General features: G+C 33.3%; 1 protein-coding gene across 12 annotated transcripts in view; it reads right to left on the bottom strand.

Moving 5' to 3' along the window:
- The window catches only part of LOC134277178 (microtubule-associated protein 4-like), a 56,150-nt gene extending 38,922 nt beyond the window's left edge, over nucleotides 1–17,228 (bottom strand). For 6 of the 12 annotated variants that reach the window (XM_062759467.1, XM_062759468.1, XM_062759470.1 and 3 more), the window contains exons 1-2: nucleotides 16,989–17,126; nucleotides 3,719–3,991 (exon numbers count right to left, since the gene is read on the bottom strand). In XM_062759467.1, the coding sequence (XP_062615451.1) occupies nucleotides 3,719–3,764 (46 nt within the window). In that variant the 5' untranslated portion in view covers nucleotides 3,765–3,991; nucleotides 16,989–17,126. The other 6 variants (XM_062759459.1, XM_062759466.1, XM_062759462.1 and 3 more) reach the window with 6 other exon arrangements.
- Nucleotides 17,229–17,871: the final 643 nt, after the last annotated feature.

Genomic DNA, 17,871 nt, shown 5'->3' with positions numbered 1-17,871 from the left:
AAAGCTAACGAAAATTGATTTCTCTCTATGATACATTACTACTTCTCTCGGCCCTTCCTATGATGAGCGATGGGTACCGAAATGCACTCTATTCCGTCCCACCGGTAGTCAACTCCGAAAAGTCATTCTCGAATTAGACCTTCATCGATTCCTCTGACAACATGGAGAGAATATACAAGATATCGAATAAGCTGCCTTAGTTCAAAGGCAGTCACAATATCAATGAACAAAATTTGTCCAAATTAATGTCCAAGCTTCCAGTCCATTTCTTCAATATTTGGTGATCTGATTTCAGGTATCAGTTGATTTAAATGACTCATGATTCTGGCATGCTGGGTTTTAATTAAATGACATCCCCTTCATCAAACAATCAATACAGTTTGTCTGCAACTCTTTCATATGGCACCAATTGCAGAAAAGACATGTTCTGTTGCATTTTTAATGAGTTAAAGCATTTGGAATTTCCAGGTGACTGATCAAATGCAGAAAATGATGCTTTAAGGCCGTAGGGGCCACTGCTTGCAGATTTTGGATTATGCAGCGTATTTTAGTAAACTTCCTACGCTTATGTAAATCAGTTATGAACTTCCTTCATTTGGAAATAAAAAGGTCGCAGACAGATTCAAGCTGTGAATATGAAGTCTGTCATTTCGAAAATAACTTCACGTTTACCTGAAAATCAATCTTCTTGCTTAAGATTTTCAAAGCAAGAATATAAATTGAGACCTTAATGTCAGAATCTGAGAATTTTTTTTATTTGTAGAAAATTAAGATGACGAAATTGTCATCCTCATTATTTAAGCATTATGCAAATTGCCTTAAAAGCTCAGTTATAATACAAAATATTTGTTTAATGTACTGCCTTACCATTTTATGCAGGCTAAAACTTCTCAAAATGACTTATAAAAATAAATCATATGATATCACCAGTCATAATAAGAAACCTTTGAGCCATTGCTTCTGTAGTTTCTGCATAACAATCCTATGACCTTGACAAAATACTACAGAATATTGGTCTTGACCTATGACCTCATACATTAACACAACCTTCCATAATGTTCCATTTATATGATCAATACAGAGGGCTATTGGCAGGTTAGACTAGTCAACAGGGGATGCTCACTCCTCCTAGGCAGCTGATCCTACCTCTGGATTTTCAATGGTCCATATTTTACACCCTGTTTACAGATCTTTTTACAGTATTAATATATTCAAAAAAAAAATCACTATGCATTAACTGCCTTCAGCTTTTTTCAAAAAAAAAAAATCTACCTAATGAATATTAAAACCTAATTTAGATGAATAATTAATTTGTTAATTTGTTTCTAAAATGGTTAGCAAGCTCAATCAAAGGATAACAGACAAATCAAGCTAAACATGTTAGAAGGAAAGGTTCAAATTATCACCTTCACCTACATGTATTTCAAATTATTAATTTAATGAGCACATTAAGTTTGAAGCCGTTTGATGTCAAGGTAATGCATGTTTTTTCTATCCATGGTTTCAAGTCACTCAGAAGTAAAAGGGTACCTTTACCTGCACCATCATTCAAAGGAGTTTGTCTACAGTGAACCTGAACCTGTGACCTATCCAGTTTGTCTACAGTGAACCTGTAATCTATCCAGTTTGTCTACAGTGAACCTGTAATCTATCCAATTTGTCTACATTGTATCTGTGACCTATCCAGTTTGTCTACAGTGAACCTGTAATCTAACCAGTTTGTCTACAGTGAACCTGTGACCTATCAAGTTTGTCTACAGTTAACACTGAACCTGTGACCTACGCAGTTTGTCTACAGTGAACCTGTGACTTATCCAGTTTGTCTACAGTGAACCTGTGACCTATCCAGTTTTCCTACAGTGAACATTTGACCTATCCAGTTTGTCTACAGCGAACCTGTGACATAAATTATCAAGTTTTCCTACAGTGAACCTTTGAAATATCCAGCTGGTCTACAGTGAACCTGTGACCTATCCAGTTTGTCTACAAATAACCTGTCACCTGTCCAAGATAAACCTGTTTTTATCCAGTAATTCAATATCTTTAATGGATATCTTTAAACTCTGCCATAAGAAAGTTGCTTTCATAATTGCAATGCGATAAACTAAGAATGACACATTAGCAAACTGATATGCAGCATTTCACGAACGATCAATATTTTCTGAATGTTTTATTCCATCAAAATGCTAACATTGACTGCAATACTCTAAGAATGATCTGTTGAATTCAGCAGCAATTCCCATACACAAATGCTTTGCATAAGAAATGATCCCACTTTAGCACATAAGCTGTAACTGATACCTATCCCAAAAGTCTTCTACAAATTGTTTCTGACATAGACTAAATTACTTAGGAACAAGATGACAAAAGGACACCTTAAGGCAATCCATCTTTCTCAAGTTTTTTTGACAGAAGATGTTCAATTTTTTAGAAAACCAATGCAGATGTTGACAGAATTTCATATAATACAGCCCAAAAACTCATGTTTGCATCTTTATACACACTCTTGGAATCATGATTTCAGAGTCACTACATACAGTAATGGCAGAAACCATCAATAATTAAAGGGAAGACTTAGAAAAAGCGCCATTCCTATTCTCACTGATACAGCCTCTGTTTAAAGAAGAAATCATCATTGTGAAACCAATAACCCTTTCATATAATTACAATTCAAACACAGACTTCGATATTTTTTCCAATACCTGCATGCCCTGGTCATCAATCGCTGACCAAACACAGCAGGAATATTTTTGACAAACGTCTTCAGTATGGTGTTCAATCCTACACCGTTCTTGTCCATCGGGTTGAGTATCTTTTTTTTAATCTTACAGTAGAAGACTCAATGTTTTTAATCTGAAGCCTGCAGGAAAACATCAGAGGTTTGTATTGATTACTTCTACGGACTGAGGCAGACAATTATACTCATGATATTTGAGTAGAAGGGAATGTAATGGACAAACCTACTCCCATCATGCAAGTCATATGCTATGATATTATACGGGATGAAAATGGATGAAAATGCTATGACATTTCACATGGATATATGAAAAAAAATGAAAATGATGGTACAGGCATGTTCTTTAAGACTGAGTGGGATGTGAATGAATAAAACCTTTTTATGACATAATTACTGAATATTATTTCAAAGATCATTGAATATTTCCTCTAATTTTAAAAAACCAATATTCTGAATCAATAGATGCATTACGACCATATTCTCAAATATTCAACATTAAAACTGCTTATATTGACAAAAAAATGTACTTAGTCCAGGCCAAAATTAAAATTTAGAAGAAGAGATGTCATCAGAGTGTAATTTAACATTGAACAATGAAATGAAAACCTGGTTTAGTTTTCATTTTATAATTAATGTAAAATCATGCAATATGCCATAATCTAAGCTCTACCTGAATTTTGTAAAGTACAAGGATTGACTTGTAATGTACAGTAAATAAGGTCTTTAATGTCTAATTTTCATGTACAACCTTGTCATGAGATGCACATGTTTCAATGAAACATGGTTTCCTACAGTAGTATCTTAGAATAAACTTACAGCAATCCTGTTAATCCCAAAGCCAGACTTAAACACAAATTCATGTCTGCTACCGTATTGATTTTCTATCAATTTTTCCTTTTTATGGCATAAAGCCTTCAGAGTGTATCAACAGCTGAAAAACACAGGAAAAACTGATCCTTTTTCACTAATTAACATTCTTACCTTGTAAATTAAGACCTTGAAGCTGGGACTCTGCTGTATCGTCCATTCCGTGGAACGAGAGAGTGGGCCTTGTCGCAGTCTCTCTCTCAAGCAGACCAGCCAAGCCTATGTGTGTTCGCACAGGAAGCTATTGAGAGCGTGAATCGCTTTTCTCCAATATTCAGTGACGAGTCTCCGCGAATTATGGGATGTGCTTCTGCTGATGATGAAGGGGTGGCGGTTTTTCTTGCTTCAAATTAAACTGTCTGGTGGCAGACGATGCTTTGTTGTAATCTACAAAAAAATATCAACCCCAAATAATCACATGATTAATCAGTCACAGAAAGACTGAAAATTACACAAAGGCTGCAAAAAGCTACAATTACCAAAAAATATTCCTATTATTTTATATTAATCCACAAAAATATCAACCCCAATATAATCATATGATCAATCAGTCCTACAGTAAAATGAAAATTGCACAATGGCTGCAAAAGAATAAAAAAATATTCCTATTTTGGCATTTTACGCATTATTTCAAGCACCATTCGAGATTACAACTATAGCCTTACATCCATACTAAAACAGTCATGCTACATCCTTGTCTATAAAAAAAAAACCCAGATGAGTAAGAAATAATCCTTAAGCACTTTGAAGTAATTTTGAAGAGCAATTACATCCCAAATTATGAGAGAGAAAAAATCTACTGTCTGCGTCTGTTCAAAATGAATTTAGGATCCTCTTTCCGTCCTCTGTCAGACAATATAACCAAATTTTCCTAAACTTGATTGGCATTTACAGGACAGTAACTCGAATTTCCATAGCAGTGGTAGGACTTTCCAAATCATCTCCTAAGAACTTTCATTATTTCAAGTGCATGTTACATAATTACCTTTCTTCATGATTAATCCTTCCCGACACATTACAAGCTGACTCAAAGTGCAAAGAATGCCTTGTTGTTGTTTGGTCATAGACCATCACACTTTATCTTACAAAGTAAATCTTGCTGGGTGGTTTAAGTGCATTAAATTGCAGAAGAACAGGTGATTATGCAAGGTTTCATTGGTGTCCTCTTGTTCAAAACTGTGTGGTTCTTACAAACCCATGTCAAGTTATGTAGAAATTGTTTAACCTTGAGTGGTATATGGCAAATATAAAACCTGAACTGCAAATTAGCCAGACCTGGTAAAAATTTTCCCTGGCCTTATAGCAGGCTACTAAATAATAAGTTGTTGTTACAAGGGTAACACAAATTTGTTTAAGGCCAGCATTTTGACGTTGCCTCATATTTTAGTTTTGGACTTAATTTTATAAACAATGCCAGTTTGGTGAATTCGTCATTGATCCTGCAGATTTCATTCAGATATCGGACACCTTTTGCTTGTAGTCTTCACAGTAAAACATGCTTACTGAAAAGTCCTCAAAGAACATACTGTTTTAGATCCTAATGATTAATTCTTTTAAATTATTATCCATACAAGAAAGTAATATAAAGGATAGGTGAAAAAGTATGAACAAGATTTTCCTATATCCAAGTACCTTGTAATCTAGTTTCTACTGTATTTCATATGAGAACAGAATGATTTTGATGAAGCCATTCATTCACTATTAAAATGTACCTCAGACCCAGTAACATTAGAGCATCATTAGTATGTAAGTGAAACTAATAGGTCACAGGGCTTGATTAATGATGACCTTGCATGAAATTTGGCCATTGTGTAAGTCTACATAAATCAATAATTTCAGTGCATTCTGCAGAATTCGCCTGTTGTGACCTGGTCAAATAAAATAGTCCTACCTCATACATAGAGTATAATATCATTACCATCAATATAGGGCCTTATTTCCCCATAGAAAAGAAAACTTCCATCAGCAATAACCATTGACACACTTTATTTGATGAAGCACACACAAATGGAGCCTTTTTTTCCATTGGTGATTACAGATAAGGTTAAAATTGTGTATTCAAACGGATTGATTACAAGAACAAAATTCATGAGAATAGAATTAAAATTTCATTTGGTCTATAAACAGTTGAAAAAAAATTGATCAATAGGCTCATGGGCCACAATGCTAGCCTTAGTGTATACATGCCTCTTCTAAAATTAATATCAAAAGCTGTAGTCTGAGCACTTAGAATGAATTATTCACCAAACGGTTGAAAGCTTTGAAAGCATTACAGAGATGCAATACAGAAAACTTAGTACAAAACTGTGAAATATTACATGAGTTTAGCATCAATTTGGAACTGTACAATGATTCTGTAGTCATTATTTGAGGCATCAAAACATTAATTTGTCACTAAGCAGCAGTAAAATCATTTCCTCAAGGACATCGATGCCAAAGCCTCTGGATTAAGTGAGATTATGTGACGTGACACAGAGCTGATAGAAAGTGATAATATTCTGCCAATCAAAATCCAGGGCATCAATAATGGAGTTTGTATTAGACAAACCAGAAACATCATATATATGTAATAATTCAAAATTTTCCCAGACACTATAAATCCTTCTGTTATGTCTCACTAGAAAAAAGAGGCCCAAAGGCCTTAATGCTCCTAAGATTATGATATAACCAAGAGTAAGGGCTCATAGAATAGCATTGTAATTTAAAGGAATAAATACTCATATACTGTGTGATAAGGGATCAAAAAATAGTTTGTCTGGTAATCTGCAACAACAAGTTGTAAATATATCCTGAATTGTTTATTCAAAACTGATCTAGACACTAATTTAAGAAAAGTGAGGTCAAACAAAAGGTCAAGGTCAAAAAAAGGTGATGCAGTTGAAAAGCTTACATCAGTATATCGTCGCTGTAATATCAAATTGTTGTAAGTCAAAAATCCCAACTTTTCAGGAGAGACAAAAAACATCTTTTTTCAAAATGTCGTATGTCTAGTGTTTTCCCTTCTGTCCAGGATGTTTTTTCTGTACAAATTGTCGTATCTCCAGTAAAGCATTGAAACAAATCCCTGCAATGTATTGTAAGCGTACAAATCTGATATTAGAACGCTCTGAAATGTATTATATGAACATACTCATAAATTGATTGCAGTTACAAACTGCGAAAACAGAATTCAGTTTGTCATGAAGTAACCTTACATCTAACTTTTCATCAATCTAATTCCATTGATTTCTCTGTTTATTAAACAAATATACTTTGTTTTCTATGTTGAACACATTTTTTAATAAAAATTATAAAAGATTTAACTAAAATTATAATTTTTACCTTGATATCAGACGGCCAGTGACATCCTTGTCAGTGCCCAGAGACATACGACCTTTTGTCAGAAAAAAAATGCATCCAATGGACATACGAGCTTTTATCACACGTCTGTATCTCACTTTCTAATTGGCCTAGAGACATGACGTTTTGATAGAACATGTATTCGATATTGCAGATTCCAAATTAGCAATAAAAATTTCGCGCCAAAAATCGACTTAAGACATTTTGATATAACAGCGACGATATATCAGCATATGAAGTTTGATTAATGTAACTTGAATGGTTTCTTTAAAACTACAGTAAACACTAATTTAAAGAAAAGTGAAGTCAATTTGTCAAAAGGAAAAAACAAGGTCAAAAAATGTTGATGCATTGAATAGCTTAAGAAATCATTATGCATCAACATATGAAGTTTGATTACACTATCACTACACCATCTTGAATGGTATCTTTAAAACTGAGCTAATATACTAGTTTAAGAGAAGTGAGGACAAGGTCAAAGGAAGGTAAAAAAAATGTTGATGCAGCTGCATAGCTCTCATCAATATCTATCAGCATATAAACTTTGATAAAAATATCCTGCATAGTTTCTTTGAAACTGAGCTAAGCGCAAAGTGTGATGGAAGGACAGAAGGAAGGATGGATGGAAGGATGGAAGGATGGAAAACAAACATGGCAAACACTATATGTCCCAGCTATAATACCAGACCTTGTTTATAAGGAAAACTAAATAAAAAAGATATCTAAAACAAATGAAACTGTACTTGAAATGAGCTGACAAGATCTCTATGGATCACAATTTTTTAAGACACAAAACATCTGCAACTTTACCTTGTAGCAGTGAATAGAAACACTCCTTTATTCCTTAGATCAGCAAAATCCTATCATTCACGAGCTAAAAACAGTTCATTTTAAACTAACATATATGTACTTCAATGAAATTAATTAAAAACCAACTTAGTTTTCTGCACGTGTTAGCTCATTAATTCCAAGGAAAATATGTCAGTCATTAAAAAAAATCCACTGATTTCCTCAAAATGATCTTTTTTCCTCCCAATTACTTGAAACAAAATTTTCTTCAGCCATATCAACACTGTTGTAAACGGTTTAGCTAGAAACATATGATTGGTACATGATTGGAACACTGTGCAGTAAGCATGCACTAATAACATGACTAACATATGACTTCAATGTAATTCGCCAGTGACCCGATCTGAGCTCTATCGACACAAATCAATTAATCTAATTATTAAATAGGCCAAAAACAATAAATAAATAAATTGTATATTTCAAATAGAAGTAGAGGCATGTGTTATTCATTTGTACTTCCTTTTTCTAATTTAACACCCAATCCATGTTCTGAATGGAAAAACATCCCTTTACTAATTTTTTCCTCATTTTTTTTAAGGTTGTATATTTATTTTAATTAAACCTGTAGCCAATCCTACAAGTGAAATAATTCTTGTCAAGTGTTATCAGCTAATTTTTTTTTCTCCTTGGAATAAGTTCAAAAACTCTCAACCAAGAAAAAAAACCCATCCCATTATCTGTCTTTTTTCAATTTGTTTTGAAATATACTGGTACGGCTTGTTGGTAATTATAGTATGAATTTTCCACTTCCATTTCTTTATTATAAAAACTTTTCCTCTAGCAGGATGACTTTGCTTTGATTTTTGTTTGATGTTGAGTAACGAGTATGGAAGAGACAGCAGGAAGGAATGTAAACAAAAACAAAAAAAAACACCCCAGGCCAAGAATGCAGTGGTGGTGACACAATGCCAAACATCGCAGTTGCCACGTGAGGATGAGGCACAGCTATTTTTAGAACTTTGTTTATAAATCTTTGTCACATCTGTCAGAATCAAACAATAATGTCTTAGAAGCCTTGCTCTAAGAAAAACCAAAAGATTGAATGGATCCAAAACACTGACTCAAAAAGTGATAGTGTTTCTGGAACATGTTTAGATTTTTGAAACGGTTTGGAATGCAGTGTGCACTTTTTGGCATCATCCAGCTTAATTTTCTGCTGAAGATCGTATATCATGATAATTTGAAAGTAATGTGCCGTACTTGAAACACTAGGTTTCTTTTAAGAATTGTCTGGCCCACTCACCACCCCTGAAGTTTTATCTTTTTTCACAAACAAAAAATCACATTTTCATTATCTCACACCATCTCTTGAGCAAGGAATTGCTTCTTCATCGAGAAGAAAACTTTACTTGTGAATCTATGAAATAGAAGAGAATTGCATTACTGGCCTACCAAATGATTGATTTGTCTGCAAAATGGATGATTAGAAATAATTCTGACATAATGGACACTAAAAGACAAATTGGTCAATATCTTTACCTCAGTGTGTAGAAGTTTAGTCAGCTTTGTGTAACTCAGAGACAAAAAGAGCTGTATGTTTTTCAGATGTTCTAATTACTTCTGGAGAAAGGTTTAATTTTTTTTTTTTAAAAATACAGTACATATGGAATTGCTAGTAGATTGCAGCTTACTTAAGTATGTAGCATAACTTTTGAAGTACTACAGTAAAATGCTTCATCAAATTGAAATGCCATTGATGGATGATTTTGCTTTGTTATAAACATAATTTGCTCTAGTCATTGAGAGTTCACAATAATGTTTTAAAGACATAAGGATTCACTGTAAGCATGTCTGCTTTAAACATGTTACACTGTACTACATTTTCACATTGGGTAAAAACCTCCCTGATTACCATTTATGCACCATGTTTGATGTCTTGCAAGGAAATGAGATACTGAATCTGACAATAAGTCACCAATAACTGTAATATTAAAGATCATTAACTTCTGTTACTAAGTGTTACTTGACCCTTTGGCCTCTAAACTATGAGACATGTAACATTATACATGCACAGCAACTTCAAAGGCAGTTTATCAAGCTGCTAGGACAATCAACAATTTCAAATCAATCCTTAGAACTCAGTAGAGTGAAGTTTATATTACAATCTATTAAATACAAGAAAAGATAAAAATGACAAAAGGGAATGCATCATTATGCTAGCAACACAGAGCAACAAAATCAATGCCATTGCTTTGGATACCCTGAAGACAGTATATATCAGTTATTGCAATCTCTCAATGTTATGAGGAAGGTCACAATATTTGTGTTCTTACTAAGTTGTGTTTTCTAATCTCATGTAAATACAGCTTGTACTTGAATAAAATTAAAAAAAGCAATTTTAAAAAGGTTTCACTGCTAGGGCAAACATGACAACCTAATATTTCATGTCCCCTGGAGTCTGTGTGAAATTGCAAAGTTTTCCTTTTGAAAAAAATCATTGTACTTTATTTCAGTAAGTTTTTTTTTCTAAATTCAATAACAGAATATTATACTTTTTTTGTTTGTTTTTTTTTTTGGTATAGATAACTGGTGATGGTAATTGGTGTGGGTGGTTGGTAAAGATAACTGGTGGTGGTAATTGGTAGGGGTGGTTTGAATAACTTGTTGTTGTAATTGGTGTGGGTGGTTTGAATAACTAGTGATGGTAATTGGTGTGGGTGGTTCTTTTGAATAACTGGTGTTGGTATTTTGAGTGGGTGGTTGGTGTGGATAATTGATGGTTATAATTGGTGTTAGTGGTTAGTGTAGATAACCAGTGGTGGTAATTGGTGTGGGTGGGTGGTTTGGATAACTGGTGGTGGTAATTGGTATAACTAGTAGTGGTAATTGGTGTGGAGTATTTGGTGTGGGTGGTTGCAGGTGTGGATAACTGGTAATGACTTGATGAGGGTGGTTGATGTTGATAACTGGCAGTGGTTACAGATGTGGATAACTAGTGGTGATGATTGAAGTGGATGTTTGGTGGTTGTAATTCACAGTGTTGGCCCAGTGGTGAGTTTTGTGGTTTGTATGGATAACTGGTGGTGGGAATTAGTTTGGATGCTTGACGCTGGAGATTTGGTGCCAGTGGTTGGTCTTAAATGGGGCTGCATGGGGAGGGGGAATTTACAATAAGGGGGGTAACAGAGAAAAATACTGCTCAAATTGCTGCACTTTATCATTATACAATAATTACACAAAGTACCATGTGAAAATAAATTTTTTTTTGCCTTGTACGATAATCTCTTTTTGAAAGCTGTTGCAAAGTAATTTGCATTTGAGAGGAGGATATTACACAGTTAACAAATTACAGCAACTCTCCAAGGAGTCTGGCTGTCTTGTTCATCAGACATGTCAAAAGTAGACAACATGCAGGTTGTGCGATATCAACCCCCACTCAAAGAAGTATTTCAAGCACTTTTATCAGACATTCTTATACAGATATTTTGATCACAAAATGCATGTGTATGCACTGAATTACTGAGTACAGTTGCACTCTCCTTTCTCTATTGATTACTATAAAGTCAGCTGCATTCCATACATTTATATGGGAAATTTTCTCATTTGTCATAAATTATCATAATGTCTGATGTTGTAGAGAGAATTTTCAAAATATGACAAACAATAATCTATAATTCATACAAACTTGAAATCAATTTTGTGCAATGCTTCCAGCAACCCAAATGAAAAAAAGGGGGAAACAAAATACTATAACAAAATACTTACAAAGTATCAAAGTGTTTTGAAAAAAATCACATGCAAATGAGCTGCAAGTTTTGAAAACACTTACTAACAAAACGCTTTAACAAAATACTATCTAACAAACTACTAACAAAACACTGTGTTTTGATAAGTATTCCATTAGTAATTTGCACATGCAAATGAGGCTAACAAAACACTCTAACAAAATACTAACAAAGCATAAGTAACAAATCATCAATAAACCACTAAATTTGAATTTTTAAAATTATAATTAGCAAATTCACAAGTCTTTGAAAACATCTAAACACAGTCTCATATTGAAACATATTATAAACATCTTGTTTCACAGTATTTTGAATTCTGGTTTGACATTATTGTTCATCAGCACACCATTCTAACATTTAAAAACACCATGCAGGTTGTGTGATCACTCTCTTATAACCCCCAGTGAAATCCTTTGAAGAGATATAATTCAAGACCATTTCTTTCACATACATTTTCACAGAATTTTCATATAATTATACATTTAACCCAGATATTTTGATATATGGATTAAAGGTCACAAAATGCAAAAACCCAATAAAAACAGTGTACACATGCATTCACAGATGAATTTAACTGTAGTCCAGTTTAAAAGAACTTTATGTCATGCAATAAATAAATACTCTCCAGATTTCTCTGATTTTGATTACTATATATAGTCCCTTCAGCAATCTCATTCTCTCTGATACATTTATAAAACTAGTAACACAGGATATAAATAGATAATTGTTCTTGGAAGATTTTACTGTCATAAATTATGTCAATCAAATGAAATGCTCAAAATATTAATTTGATTGTAAATAAACACTTTCAAAATGCAATTTCATTCTGATATTTTAAAACACCAACATTTTCCAATCTAACATTAACAAAATAATAATCTAAAATTCATACAAACTTGAAATCAATTTTGTGGAATGCTTCCAGCAACCTAGTAAATCTCTAAGGATCAAACAGATATCTTTTATCATGTAAATGCACACAATAAAGGAAACTGGGAAATATTTAAAATTTTAATCACTACGCGTTATTATGAAGTAACACAATATAAGGTTTCAATGAACAGAGGGTCAACAATAAACCATTATAAGAGATCACTGCATGTGTTTATTTAGAAATAACTCTGACATTAGACCTTTTGTAAACATGACTAATTCAAACTAAAATTCTCAATATTTGCCTCTGGCTTCTTTCATTTTGACATTTTTGGATCCACCTATGACTAGTATGCAGAGTTTCACTGAGAAACAATTGGACATTGACTCACACAAAGATGGAAATATTGAAGCATTGGAAAACAAGTTGAGGAATCTACAGTATTTGACGACTAGAAATTGCATTGTCACATTATTTCCAGCGGAAGATAATTCTGTCATAAATAATGCATAAACTGTCTAAATGTATTTTATCAGAAAGATGCAAAATGTGTGAACTTGTCAATATATATTCAACAATTTACCACCTTTATCTGTGTCTCCTATATGGGGAAACAAAAATCATAATCATTTCTGTTTCTTTGAAATGTGATAAAGACTCATTTAATGGTCTAGGCCATGGCCATGGATTAAGCTCAGCGGTTAGACCAACTGACAAGTGATGAAGACTCCCAGGTTGGAATCTTGGTCCATCCATGTACATTTTCTTTTAGCTTTTTGTTACATAATTAGGTGTCAAAAACCATCCATCCATGGACTTGCAATTGAAAGTCCTGCCGAGGGCAAAAAGCCTTAAAAGGACTTAGGTTGTGTCTTCAAAGGCAAAAACAATTTAAGAGGGGAGAATGAAATGGTTTTGGCTGTGGATATCAGCATGGACATACAGCTCAGTGGTTTGACCACTTGACAAGTGATGCATGCAAGGGTCTGGGTTTGATTCCCCATCAATGCAGACATACACTTTCTTCTTGTGTATTACATTCTGAAGCAATACACAATAAATAATTACATTGCTCATGCAGGCAAGTAATGTTTTATACATAACACCTGTATTCCAAACAGGTGGCAGAAACAAGCAATGCAAAACACATTGTATTTCGCTGTATAAAAAGTAAAGTAGATGTTCTTGCTTGATAAGTAAATACTCTGGCATTTTACTAGAATACAACCTACTGTATGATTTATCTTGAATCTAATTAAAATTCAATTAAAGTCAGTTCATTCAAGCTAGTATGTGTCTTATATTCCCAACAATTTCTGACAACCAACTTTTTATTTTAAAAAGTTTGGGTTGAAAATGCAATGTTATATTATCTATTTAAAATTTATAACTGGTATTTCTAACTAATTTACACATAGCTTAAAACAAACTACTTGCAAAATAATGAGAAATTGATCCTTAAAGTTAAAAATTAACTTATCTATTTCAACATGCGAGAAATCTCAAAATTACCTCTGAAATCTCAATATTGCTTTTTAAATTAAAAAAAAAAATCAATAAAAAAGAAATAAATTTTTCAACCAAAAAAAAAAGCAATCACTAGTTTTCAGGATGTCCTAAAGATAAACTTCATTGATTTTTTTTTCTCTCTCTAGACTGTCCCTCCATCCCTCTTTTCCCCTGACTGACTCTCTCAAGGAAAGGTTAAATTTAGCATACATTGGTCAGAATACATTATCAGATCTAGAAGTAGCAAAAATCATATTACCATGGAATACAATCTATTAGCTACAGATGAGCGGCTACCTCTTTTTATCTGGTCAATTACCTCTCTTTCTCACCTAGGCAAGGTGTTTATCTTCACACACACTTTTGAGATGTTCCCCCTTTTGCCCCCTAGCTTTGCCGTCTGCTGTAATGTCCACACAGGTAGAAAGTCATGTCCCTGACGTGACAAGGTCACTGAGTTTTGACAAATACCACAGAAAATGTTTCCTCCATCAGACTAAATATTATTGACTGGCAGTATGGTATATACTGATTGGGACAAACATTAACATAGGTGCCAGTGTACCAGCTAGTTCAAAAAACTTGGGTCAGGATTAATGAACACCACCCCCATTTCCTAATTAACAAATGGGAAACATAGTGGTCTTTCATTATGATGCAAGTGGGTACCCTCGAGAGGGAAGGTAGAGCAGATGGATTTACAAAATTTCTCAGACAACTTTTTGATTAATGAATAACTTCACACAATTTTCATCAGGCTAATGCAATTAACATCCACACAGAAACATCTGGCACTGAAACAGTAAAGTACACGACTAGAAAAATTGGAAACCTTCCACATCTCTGAACAAAATACTTGGGTCTTATTTTCGCACCTGCATACAAAGGTATCACATTGTAGAGTATAAAATCTACAGTATCAAATTAAAGCTGCTACAGTGCCTTCCATTACAATACCCTGGTGGGATAAACTCATGAAATATTGCAACATTTAGATATTCTTCAAAACCCTAGCCGTGTTATCAAAATTCAGCATCTTTGGCATCTAATCTGTATTGGGTGCTAAGAAAACTTTACAAATATTCTGACATGTTTTCTAAATATCCAGTGATCTGTACTGGCTAGACTAAGAAAGTCATGTTCTAACAGATGGATATAATATACGCCTACAAGAGAAACTCAGAGTTGGAAAAAGTAGGTGAGCAAATGAAGGGTTATTTAAGGGTCTCAAATCTATACACCCCATTTTATTGTTTTCTTCCAATGCACACAATTACCCTTAAATTTAATCAACAACAGTTACTGTAAAAATGCATGAAAAAATTTGACAAAATGAGAAACAAACCATTTAGAGCAACAAAAAATAGTTCCTTCTAATATAATCTTACCCACATCAATTGTTTCCCCATGAAATTATTACAACACAAAATCATGAGTACCAAAGTAGGTATTCATGTAAAAAAAAAAAAAAAAGTACTTTATGCTTGAAAAAACAAAAGTGTACTTCTACTACCAAGCAGTTTTTACCCTAGCAAGGAGGAAGCTCTATCCCATCACTGCTAAGCATCTCAATGAACATTCTTAATGAAGAGTAGCTTTAATTTTTTGTTGTTGAATGATTGTAAGTTAGCTTTTTTTGTTATAAACTACTTCCTTATACCAGTAAGTATATAACGGTAGTCACAATTGTAAAATCACTGGGATATAAAAAAAATAGCTGACAAAAATTGATCTATTCAATTTTTTTTTTTCCAATTATTAAAATGTTCTATTCATGTTCTTAAAACTTATTCATAAGTCTTATTAGGTTTTACAGATATTATAAAGCAAATGAAATTTTATTATATTAGCATTCAAATTTTGATATTCCCATCGTCAAAATTAATGAAATTTGTTGATTAGCATTTAAATTTTAATACCATCCAACTTAATTATGAATATAATATAACCTAGCTCTGACTCTCTAAGCTTTTAGAAATGCTTTTGCTAACACTGTCTTCAAAGTTGAAAAGAACAGTTAAAAAGTGGAACAATATGTTGAGCTTTTTTGTGACTTAATATACACACCAAGTGACATTGCCATGTGTAAATGACCATAAAGCATGCAGTGACCTCAACTTTCTACACTTTATAATGGCAGTTTTATTTTTCAAAATGTAATTAATCATACAACTGTTGTGGGGAAAATATGACAATTAACATGATTAAGGTAATCATAACCTTGCTGTCTCCTCTATTTAAGTCTGCTTCTATGATTTTTATAAGCTCCTTCACAACCTGAGTGTACCTTTCCCTCAAATAAAGAAGTTATAGGAACCCCCCCCCCTCCTTCCCTCCTAAGATCAACCAAGTGACTCAGATTTTGTTTTTACTGTAATTCCTGTATTACGTACTGCACTTTAATGTGAAAATGTGGATTGCTTACTTAATGATTTATATGATCAAAATAGTTTATCATGCCTCAAGTTGGAAAAGAAAAATATATCAAAGGAAAAATAACTTATACAAGGAAATTTTCAGATTTGAAATTATTTAATTCCTTGATATTTTAAAGAGTTTATTTGCAAACACGCCCTGCTACTTAATTTAGTGTAATATATATTTGTATAAGTAAAAAAAGTATGAAGTAAATCTCTGGATATCATGCTGGAAATGGACATTTGTTAAGCAACCTCCTAAATCCTACTTAAAACTCCTGTCCACTTTCAGATGAATTACGTACTTTACTTCTGAGGCTTAATCCGTACAGATTATAGAAAACGTTTACCTATATGATGACATATGTGGTTTGCCAATTAACTGAATAATTAATTGCCATATAGCTTTAAAATCTGTCTTTTTTCAAAAAAAGTCTTTGACTAAAGAAGCAGAGATTAAGTATACATAACTATAAATAACAGAAACTTTTAAAAACACATAAAAATGAGATTATCCTTTCCGAGATCTTGCTCCTATTATACGGATCAGAAAACTCTCTCACCTGAGAAAAGCTGGAAGATACACTCTGATATGCTATCTAACACCGTCGTCACCTGCTACTTCTGCCTAAGTAAACATTACATAATTCCAGTCAATCAGCGATACTTACTAATTAATTAAACCAGGCACTGTGAGAGAAAAAAATCCAGCGAAAAATCCTTGCTACGCTTCCATCCCTGCAATCAGAAAAAATTTAAAACATCATCCCTGTTTAAAATGTGCTGTCAGTGTAATAAACGGTGGAAATATGAAAAAATACCAGATTCCATAAGTTGAGGGGTTGTCTCAAAAACTGATAGGAGTAAATCACACTGAACTCTTGGGGGAGATGCTTTAGTCTCTGCAGACTGATGCAAAATGACGTAAATCCTAATATTGCATAATCAATATTCCAGCTTTAGGGAAAATTTGATAATTCATAGTTTTGTGACTATCAAGTCTCTATCAACCAGTAGTAACTGGTATACATTTATAGCCTAAGTGTACCAGTTTCAGTGATTCATTAATGAAACTGTCTACTTATTAGAAAATTGATATTTTTAAGAAAATCAATGCTATATTGTTTGAGATAATCAATTAATGATGTACTTTGCAAACATTTTTTTTAATTTAATGATTTAATTGGAGCAAATAAAACATCAAAGAAAATGTGGTTTGTTTTACCTCCATATCTTAGCCAGAAAAATCTGGTTTATCTAAATTCAAAATGATCCACATGTTTTTTTGTATATTTGTTTGATTTACAATAATCATTTTGAGAAAAATTTTCACATACATTGGGATACCACCTGCAATTGCCAGTGGAAGGCTGCAAATATGGATCTAACAGCTGGGCACTAATGACCATTGACCATTACAGGATCTTTTTGGGGCCAGATTCTTCTGTGATGCAGGGTCTCAATTTAATTGGTGACTTATCCAAAAGACCTGTCTCCACATCCCACACTGGGATTAAATCCCTTCACCAATACATTAGGATCAGCTCCCTTATG

Source organism: Saccostrea cucullata, unplaced genomic scaffold, assembly GCF_032062105.1.
Source record: "Saccostrea cucullata isolate Sc308-1 unplaced genomic scaffold, CSIRO_AGI_Scuc_v1 ctg107, whole genome shotgun sequence".
Classification (NCBI taxonomy): domain Eukaryota; kingdom Metazoa; phylum Mollusca; class Bivalvia; order Ostreida; family Ostreidae; genus Saccostrea; species Saccostrea cuccullata.
This window is presented reverse-complemented; position numbering and strand designations above follow the sequence as displayed.